General features: G+C 42.9%; 2 protein-coding genes across 2 annotated transcripts; one reads left to right on the top strand and one right to left on the bottom strand.

Moving 5' to 3' along the window:
* The first annotated feature begins 1,050 nt into the window (after positions 1–1,050).
* On the top strand, positions 1,051–3,900 carry LOC124665832 (calcyclin-binding protein). Its single transcript, XM_047203199.1, is given in 4 exon segments — positions 1,051–1,421; positions 2,556–2,795; positions 3,390–3,449; positions 3,530–3,900. Coding segments are annotated over 4 exon segments (753 nt in total). The 5' UTR covers positions 1,051–1,073; the 3' UTR covers positions 3,635–3,900.
* Positions 3,901–4,203: 303 nt separating this feature from the next.
* Positions 4,204–9,127, bottom strand: LOC124661429 (katanin p60 ATPase-containing subunit A-like 2). The gene is made up of 12 exons (XM_047199285.1): positions 9,027–9,127; positions 8,794–8,919; positions 8,611–8,672; positions 7,684–7,749; positions 7,494–7,601; positions 6,737–6,803; positions 6,219–6,303; positions 5,865–6,025; positions 5,624–5,725; positions 4,976–5,198; positions 4,655–4,812; positions 4,204–4,518 (listed from the first exon to the last, which is right to left on the bottom strand). Exons 1-11 carry the CDS (start codon positions 9,027–9,029, stop codon positions 4,679–4,681), a joined length of 1,137 nt encoding a protein of 378 aa, XP_047055241.1. The 5' UTR covers positions 9,030–9,127; the 3' UTR covers positions 4,204–4,518; positions 4,655–4,678.
* Positions 9,128–10,280: the final 1,153 nt, after the last annotated feature.

Genomic DNA, 10,280 nt, shown 5'->3' with positions numbered 1-10,280 from the left:
TAAGAACAAATAACAAATGAGAATCACCGACTAACACAAATGAGGTCCCGTTGTATCCGCCTTTGTGTCGAAATTAGGCCGAAGTGTCTCTGATGGAGAGCCTTCATGTGTACGATTAAAAAACGTTGAATTCCACGGCAATTTTTTTAGAATATTATTTTTATTTAATTCTAGAAATATTGTATGTTTTTTGAAAAATTTCGAAAAAATTATGGCGTGTACTTGGCTGATCCTAACTGGGACCTTTTTGTCCGGGTTAACCCGAAAGGTGCAGATTCATGAACCCCGCATGTGCAGGTTTCTAACCATCGGACCTTTCGTGTTAGCCTAGGCCTAAAGTTCCTAGTCGGGATCGGCCAAGCCGACGCCGCACTAGATTCGAAATTTTTCAAAAACACGCAATATTTCTAAAATTCAAGTAATATTTAAAGTCTACTCCTGCGACCACATATAATAGAGATAGAAGCAATACTCTTATTTTGTACTTCGGCATCCAATTAAAACATACAAAGCTGATGAGTAAAGGGACGTAAAATACCTAAGTTTCGCGTCAAGTATAAATCCAAGATTTCCTTACATCCCAACACCTATAGATTAGCAAAGGTTAGTTTCACCTATAAAAGCACGGAACGAGAAAGATAGAAAGAACAACTTCTTGTAGCTCCGATTCGATGGAGCAGTGCTACCACCATAACAAATATGAACACATATCCCAACAACAAATATGAACATGTGTAAAATGTCAAAAATAAACGAGCATGTTTTTTAGAGCTATGATGAGCATGGGTACATGTAAAAAAAAAACTAACATGGTATGGCCACATGGGTAGACAAATTCAGCCGAAATCCAACCATTCGGGCCTGTAGCAGTTACTGGGCCAAGGTCAGGGCAACAAAAGCCCAACCCAAAATTGATGAAACCGTCCAGTTCGTCCTGGCCTCCTCTGGAACCTTCTCCTTCCTTCCATTCCACCCCAAATTAAACCCCCACGAACCATAACCCCGCACACAGGAGCCAAACCCGCCCGCCGCACCAAAAAGCCACACCAGCGAGTTCCAGAGATTCACCGGAGATGTCGGCGGAGGAGCTGCGGCTGGACCTGGACGAGCTGCGGCGGCTGGAGGGCCTCGCCACGCGCCCCCGCGTCCTCTCCCTCCTCGCCAACGAGATCCGCACCGTCGACGCAAAGGTTGCATCTTTCTCTCTCTTTCTCACCCCTCGCCCCCGCGCTTGCCGCCGATCGATTCCGTTCGGCGCGCCGGGTGGATTGCGGTTCGTGTTTTCGTGCTGATGTTTCTCCGATTACTGATAGTTGGCCACTGCCGCTGCGACCGTGCCGGTTGCGGCGCCCGCCCGTGCTGGTGTGAGTTACGTCACGCTGGGAACGTTCAGCTGGGACCAGGACAACGACAAGATCAGGGTACGTACGTTGCTGCGAGAAATGGAATTACTACAATGTTTGATCTTTATCTGCGAGGAACTGAAATTTTCAATGTTGATCTTATCTGCGAGAAATGAAATTTTCAAAACTGCAGTGCCGATTAGTTGGTCTTGTATCTCATTATGGTTGGCTACTTTAGGCCATACGGGCTCAGTGCGCAATACTAGTTCGTAGAACAATCCCTGTTTTAGAATTACAATGTTTGTCTACTGTTGCTTTACAGAAAACGAAATTGAACACACACGCACTGACTGGTACATAGTGCAAAATAATTTAGGATGTAATATACAGTACTTAGGATTAGTTGACTTGGGGAGGAAACGACATTTTGTTTGCTGCCTTTCTCCAAGAAAATTACCTGGTCATCAGAATTCCAGAATTTGTTACTTAATTTTTTCCTTCAGAAGATTGAATATATATTAAGTCATTTCTGTATGGGCACTGAACGAATCTATTTATCGTATCAACAGATTTTCTCCTTGAGGGCAGTTGGACCTGCCCTACGCATTTATAACATAAATTAGGAACTTGTGGCATTTTGCTGGGCAATTTATGCTAGAAACCAAACTTATGTATCTCGGTAACTTTATATAATAATGGGCCAGAATAATTTCGTAGGTGGCTCATGGGAAATGATTATATACATTCTCTTTAACAGAAACGTATTTGTGCTTTTATGAAGTTTTAACTGAAATTAGGAGCACACATATGGTTTTGTGGTGTTTTGCTGGGCATCAAGATAGAACCCAAATTTGTATATCTCGGTAGCCTTATATTATTGGTTAGGATCAGTTTGTAGTTGACTCGCGAAAAGTTACACTATACATTATTTTTGTAACACAAATCCCTTTTTAGTAATACTATGAATGTTAACTGAGATTAGGAGCACAAAAATGGTTATGTCTTTTTCCTGGCCATTAAGCTAGAAACCAAGTTTGTGTATCTCCTTGAGTAAATATAATGGGTAAGAATCAGTCTGTGGTGACTAGCGAAAAATAATTATATGCACCCCACCTCTGTAATTGTAGACTGAACTCCCATGACATTTATATCCGATGGTTTCCCATCCATGTATTTTAGACAAGAGTTTTTCTTTGTATTCTATCCTTTCAGGTTTATGTATTCCTTGAGAATGTTGACCAAGAGAAGGTTGAGACTACTTTTAAGCCAATGTCAGTGGATATTAAGTTTCATGATGTCAAAGGCAAGAACTACCGGTGTGCCATCCCAAAACTGAACAAAGAAATAGTTCCTGAGAAATGCAAGGTTGTGGTCAAGCCTACAAAGATTGTCATCACCCTCTGGAAAGCTTCTACAGGAAGTTGGTTGGACCTGCACTACAAGGAAGACAAGGTAATCGCTATGCCTATGCCAGGCTATTCATTAGTTTTATTTGTAATGCTAATCGAATTCCAGTTCTATAATTTCTTGAAATCTCTTATGACTTGTATCGTCTAGACGCATTTAGGATACTTGTAAGGACCAATGGTCACATTTCCCATGGGTGGTGGATTCTTGTGGGAAAATAGTTTGTGCTAGTGATAATTTCTGCTCACTAGGAAATCCCATTTGATTAATTGAGTTAGTAGGGACCTCATCTATATCTATACCTCTATATAATACAACAGTTTTGAATTCTGACTAGCCATCGCAGCGATGTGCTGTCTTGTGTACTTGTCTTGTGCCATTTGCCTTGCCAGCCAGCTTTGACCGAACCCTTATATAGGTCCTGACGTGCCCTTATATGATGTGAATTCCTAACCTACTCTATTTTATTGACTGTTCCTGTTCGTTACCACTTACCAGTCATTGAAAGTAAGCTTGCTCACCTCGGTGCAAATCATAGAACATGGTTATGATTAATATAGTATAGCGCTTGTACTTGGAGGCTGACAATCATGTTATTACTGCTCATAGATAGATGGTCTAATTTTGTCTTGGTGACAGTTCAAGCCAAGCGCGGGCAAAGATAAAGATCCCATGTCAGGACTTATGGATTTAATGAAGGTAAACATCCCTTCATTCTCTTGACTTGATCAATATGTATTGGCATTCCTGGTGTGATAATGTGTTGATTTCACGTGCAGGACCTGTATGAGGAGGGGGACGACAATATGAGGCGCACAATAGGCCAGTCGTTGATGGACGCCAGGACTGGGAAGACAGCTGATCCAATGAGGCGATTAGCTTGAGCTGGTAGTTTGGTTCTCTAGTAGCTGCTTAATGCGCTGGGTTGTTCCATATATTCAGTGTGGGTGAGAGTATTGTGTTGCCGAGTGCGACCTGTCTGATACAAATGCCGTCCTTGTTTCTGGGTTGTTTTAATTTGGAAATCCTCACACGCTCAGCGTATTGTCATATCGAATACTTTTTTGTGCGTGTGTTTTTGCTGCAGAAATTTCTCCACAGAAAGCCATCGAGTACCTGCTCATTTTGCACTTAAACGTCTCGTTGTCCATGTTTGTACGCTCATGGGTGCTAGCTGGTAGTGCCTTACACCCTTTGTTACCAACATCTGATGCACAATGAGCCATTATTTCTGCGTCAATCAGCTACACCCAGCAGGCTACTCTAGATCAGCAGACTTCTTGTACTTGCGCTGCCCAAAACAGCATTTTCTCTTGATCTCTCATTTCGTTGGTTGCCCAAATGGCCATGTTACATCAATCAAGACTTGAAAATAAATTCATCTAAAAATGAAAAGAAATCCGTATGAAACACATATATACAGAAAACGGTGTAGGTAGCTGACAAAAGGGTGTAAAGTCTGGGTAATATACCTACCATTTATTCACTTCATCATACAACCTAATCAATGAATAACTGAACTATTTTGGAGTAAGATTATTATTACATCATAATATTTCAGTCTAGCTAAGAAGAGCTGCAACCGCGCAGAAATCGTGCTACAACTTCAGTTTACAACGATTTTTGTTCCTTGCTTGTGGAGCAGTATAATGGAAAATAATAATGGTGTAAATAAGGCTACTTTGGTTGTTGTGGAGAAAGATAAATTTGTTCTAGACTTCCAGTTGCATGTTCAAATACACAGCCAGCATGAATCCACTTGACAATCCTGAAGAAATAAAATAAAATAAATCGTTAACTTCTCCAAGGAAGAAAGATCTAGGTTTGTTTCTAGAAAGAAGGCTTTAGATCTCAGTTTTTTGGTTCAGCACATCGTTAGCTAGGCAGTGGATGTAAATATTAACCTGCAAAGCTGATCATGCTTGGTGCTAAACGAGGAGCTGGCTTCCATAGTCCTGGTTAAACTTATCATAGCGATGTGCTTGGAGATGGGCTGACGGCCTTGTGTTCCTCAAAGCAAGTTCAACATCATCAGCTTTAAGAGGGCCGACCTCAGGCAGTTCTGCATCCCAAAAAGCACATAAAAATGTAATGTGTTCATTGTACCAGTGACAATATGTGGAACTCAAGGTATCAAGTTTCAGGCTTCAACTTAGGTTCTATAGTATTTCGCAGAAGAGTATGAAGGGTTTTAGTAAATCAACATGACAGAACTCGGAACTAACCTTCCTCTGGCACCACCTCATCACTGGCATCAAGAACCGACATAAGACGCCTTAATGGCTGCATGGCAGCTTCTTTGCAAACAAGACGGATATCTGAACCAGAGTACCCTTCAGTCTTTTCAACTAAAGTTTCGTATGGGATCTCTAGACTTGAGGTCATAGATGGCAGAAGTCCCTCAAACATGGCATGCCTTGCTTCAGCTTCAGGAAGTGGTACAAGAATCTGATGAAACAAGAACCATAAAATGAAACTGCGATTAATATTTCGAATACATGGTGGTCCTACTTTGTGCCCATCCATGATATGCAGTTGAAAGTTAATGTTTGTAGCTATGAGTATCCATAAACTATAGATTTAAGATGCCAATAAACTAAAAAAACCATGTTATATGTTGGCGTGCTCTCTTCTTGAGACTTAAGGAATTCCAAATAAAACTTGACCTAGAACAAAGCTTCTAGAGGCCTGACATATAAGCCCGAGGAAAAAAGATTCAACCAACGCATGACTGAAATGACTGTCACTAACAAAGATATATTTATGAGTTAACAACAATACTTGGTTTGAATATTTTCACTATTGAAACTGGGAGCATGTCCTTCATGTGGGAAACAACTTTACTTGGAATGTAAGTACTTTACATGACATACCCGCTTCTCAAGTCGACGGAGCATAGCTGCATCCAACTCCCATGGTAGATTTGTTGCTGCAAGCACAAATACTAGGTCGTTCGTTTTTGTCAAGCCATCCATCTGCAGCATAAATTGGTGTAAATATGGAGCTGTAACCTGAAATCTGAAGCCAGGAATGCTTCAAACTAAAGGTTTAGGAGATCATGTAGTAGAATGCTACAATAGCTTGCTAATTCTATATTTCCAAACATGTAGAAACCTGAATAAGTAGCTCAGTCTTCAAGCGTCGACTAGCTTCATGCTCACTACGGGCTTCACCACGTTGACTAATAATAGCATCAATCTCATCAAGAAATATCGTGGATGGTGCATGATATCTTGCAAGCTCAAAAAGAACTTTGACTAGCTTCTCAGAATCTCCTGCACTTGCACAAAAAGTGGACATTACCATTAAATTTTCCTCATCGAACAAACCTGAATCATGCCACATATTACAACATAATATACCTGAACAAATTTAGCATATGCAAAAAATCCATGATTGGTAAGCAAATGTAAAGTAATCTAGTAATAATTGTATTAAAGGACAAGGAGGAAAGTTAAAAACACACACCGCGCCATTTGCTGACAATTGATGACGCTGAAATGTTGAAGAATGTAGTATTGCACTCAGTAGCCACTGCTTTTGCCAGCATTGTCTGAAAATAAAAACTGCATTAAGTTGACAAGACAAAGCATATCTATATAGCAAAAGGGCTAGTCAAATGAGCGCTCTTGCATGGTCTCGAAAGAATACTACAAAACTGTAAAATAAGTACTCCCTCCGATCCATAGTAAGAGTCATGGTTTCAGTTCAATCTGAACTAAAACCACCAAACTTATTATGAATTGGAGGGAGTACCAATATTCGTCACGGTAGTAAAATTTTGTTCCACATGACCATTGCTAAATGAAGTTATGACTCTGATATCTCTTGCTTCAAATTACAGCATGTAGTGATTTATAGGTCCTAGGGGCATCTAAGAATATGTGGAAAAGAGAAGGTATGTAAGGAAAATATGGGCATATAGTTTTGTGCTAACTGCTAAGTGCAGTAAGTTGGAGAAGTAGTATCTCTAACAAGTGTACAACCTTTCCAGTTCCTGGAGGACCAAAAAGTAAGATGCCTTTCCACGGTGATAGTAGACCAGTGAAGTATCTGAATAGAGCAGAGAAAATGGTTAAGAAATAATTGACAGATCGATCATCCATAGCAGTATGAAAAGTCTTTTAAAGCTTTAGTACCAAGGTAGACAACTGGGTCTAGAGCATTCAGTAAATCTCTAACACCTTAAGTCCCAGACTAGATCTGGTGGAAATTGGACCGGCGACCTTTTTTATAATAATTAGTGGTCACTAATGCGTGACTGGGCTAACTTTTTCCAACTCTATGATAGAGAAACGCCAGGGACAGAATCTGACAGAAGTTTTTTTTATTTCTTTCTCTAGAATACTATCGGAGTACCACTATAATCTGCTCTTTGCTCTTCTCTTGTATCTATCTCACATTTCTTGGCAGTTCACCTAAACCTAAATACGTAGGATAATTCATTGCGCTTGGCTACTCTGCTCCCTGTTAGCTAATTCATCAAAGAAAAGTGAACAATACTATCGAAACTTATAGTATGATACTAGGCATCAATTTTGTTTGGTGAATTAAAGACGTTCACTGATTTCCTTCTTGCAGTTTATTACCTATTTTGAGAAGAGACAATCATCACATGAAGATGATAAGAATCTCAAATACCCCTAGCAAAGAGCACAATGAGGTAACCAGTTGCACACACTATGAAGTCATGACCAAAGATGACCATTAATAATCTTATGAAGCGTAAAATAGCAAACTTACTTTGGGTACTTTATGGGCATAACAACTGCCTCTTTCAGGAGGCGTTTTGCAGTCTCTAGTCCCTTGATGCTTTCCCATTTCACATCTGGGTTTCCTCGGATAATATCCCTGAAAAGGAGGGGAATAAGGCGACAGTTAGACATTGCCAACCTAATGTTTCGAGCATTTGTGAAGCTTAGATTACTCATACCGTAACAATGTCTCTGCTAGATTGCGCATTTCAGCTGACTCAAATGGAGGTAGGAGAGGCTTCTGGCTGCAAAAGCGACCACCACAATTGTGATGTTAAGGTTCTAAATAACTAAGGTCTGACCATGAAAAAATATATTTTTGAGCAAGAGAAAACGTCGAAACTGAATGAAACGCGGCAGCAGTGGGAACTTTCTGTAGGTTAGTTTGTCATAGAAAATGTCGAAATTGAATGAAACGCGGTAGCAACTGGGAACTTTCCGTAGGTTAGTTTGCCATGCCATTGTTTGGGAAGATGACACATGTTCTTTTTCTTTCCGTAGACAAATTACTGTGTGCCAGATAGCACTAGAAAAGAAAGATGAAACTGCTATTTGAAAATCTGGTCTAGCTAAAACCCCAAGAATAAGCCCAGAAATTAGTACCCCTAAAGCCATCCTTGGTAGCACAGACACCACCAGTGCTTGATAATTTCAAAATTCTCTTGCAAGACAATTTTCTGAACTACCTCTAAAAAGTCATCAACATGCAAGATGTCCAGCAGGGCAGGCCTAATCAGTAGGGTGTGCTGCCCAAAATTCTAAATCTCCTGTTGAACCATGGTGCCGCCTGATGCTGTCAAACCTCTTTAGAGGAGCTGCATTGTGGTGAACCAGCATGAATCTATATCCCAGTTACTATTTGGTGCTCTTATAGTTCCAGGCCAACTATATCTCTCTACCTATTCCAGGTCAAAAGTAACACTTCCCAACAAATCAATCGCTTTCACTCAGTCAAAGTGTCAAACCCCTGAATTCAGCACCAAAGCAGCCAAGTTAACGCCCAAACCCACGGCCCAAGATCTGCTAAGCAAAACCCCAAAACGCACGCTGCATCAACCACCCATCGCTCCAGGCCGAGGAAAAGTCAAAAGGGAGAAGAATCTCACATCACATCAGCATTCCCGTCGCGAATCGCCGCGGCGCGCATCGCCGGCTGCCCGGCCTGAGCCTGAAACAGAAAAAATTAATCAGATGGGGGGGTCAAGGGGAACAGGACCAACAGAGAACACCTGCATGCACGCATTCCATCGGCCAAAAGGGGCAGAAGTTAGAAAGGGCAGGGAAGGGACCTGCTGCTCGTACTGCTCGTAGATGGCCAAATCGGCGGTCCGCTTCTTGACGCTGCCGTTGGCCTCCCCGTCCCGCTCCGGCTCCTTCTTGCCCCCGAACTTGGACTCCCAGAACCCCTTGAAATCCTGCAAAAGACGGCGGAGAAAACGAGATGATGATCGCAAGAACAGAGGCGGCGGGGAAGGGGGAGAGAAAGGGAGAGCCGAGGACGAGGCGTCTCGGTGACGCGCACCATTGCTCGGATTCGCCGGCCGGCAGCGGGGCGAGTGGGAGGGAGCGAGCGAGCGGGTGGAGGAGTGTGGTGTTGGTGAGCTCGCTCAGCTCAGACTCCACCCGAGTCGCCGGGGAGTCTGGGACAGAGACAAGTACCGGAGATCGGAGGGTGGGGCCCGCAGCGGTTTGTCTGGACCTCTGGATGCCAGCGGGAGAGATACCACCCTTTAAATGATACCGTGATACCGTACAAAAAACGTATTTTTATACGTGCCAAAAAATTATACGAAAAATTGTGAGTGCTCATGAAGCATGTTCCTACAACATCACAAAATTTCATATCCCAAATCGACATGGACACTGAGAAACAAAAAAGAGAAAAGCAGCATGAATAGTGTCATTTTCTGATTTTGTCTTTTTGTGACACTAGGTAGCACTATTCATGCTGATTTTCTCTTTTTTGTTTCTCAGTGTCCATGTCGATTTTGGATATCAAATTTTGTGATGTTGTAGGGACATGCTTCATGAGCACTCACAATTTTTCGTATAATTTTTTGGCACGTATAAAAATACGTTTTTTTGTACGGTATCACGGTATCATCTAAAGGATGGTATCACTAGATATGTTCTCCGGGATCCAGATCCGCGGGGATACTCCATCTCCATGCGCACGGGCTGGTCACATGGGTTCACCAACCCCCGACGGCGCACGACTGCAGGCCAACAACCGAGCATCCCGTCCAAGTCGGCCCGACTCAGCCCATTGAGCCAGATACAGGCCGACGAATGGAGCCCAAATGAAACAAAACAAAACTGAAAGTGGGCAGCCTAATTAATTTTTTTAAGGATCGTGCTGAGCGTCCCCCGGGGGATCCCGGCCTCCGATCCCCCGGGCCGCCAGCCGTCTGATTGTACCGTTGGATCGTTCCCAAACACACATCGCTTTCGCTGGTGGGCGATCTGTCTCTCTCTACTCTGTTTTCTGGCCGCACAGTCCCAGCTCCCACGCACACCGTGTCAAGAGGAAACAGAAAAGGAAAGATACAGCACTAGCGCGCACGAACCACCATCAGGCGCCGACGGAGCTCCGGCGCCGACGGAGCTCCGCTATGAACCCCTCCCCCATGGCTTGCAGACGCCGCGCGTATATGTCCTCAAGTGAGACACGGACGTTGCCGGAGAAGATACCATCATCTCCTCACCGCAGAGGATGCCGTCGCCGGAGAAGATGTCCTCACATAGTTGCCGGCGAAGACGAGCTCTCACTCCCACC

The sequence above is a fragment of the Lolium rigidum genome, chromosome 6 (assembly GCF_022539505.1).
Source record: "Lolium rigidum isolate FL_2022 chromosome 6, APGP_CSIRO_Lrig_0.1, whole genome shotgun sequence".
Taxonomy (NCBI): domain Eukaryota; kingdom Viridiplantae; phylum Streptophyta; class Magnoliopsida; order Poales; family Poaceae; genus Lolium; species Lolium rigidum.
Note: the sequence above shows the minus strand (reverse complement) of the source record. Positions and strands in the feature narration are given on the sequence as shown.

Coding starts and splice junctions, on each gene's coding strand:
- LOC124661429 (XM_047199285.1), bottom strand. Junction 7,602..7,683: donor CTAGCAGAGACATTGTTACG/GTATGAGTAATC, acceptor CCTCCTTTTCAG/GGATATTATCCGAGGAAACC. Junction 6,304..6,736: donor GTCCTCCAGGAACTGGAAAG/GTTGTACACTTG, acceptor TTTTATTTTCAG/ACAATGCTGGCAAAAGCAGT.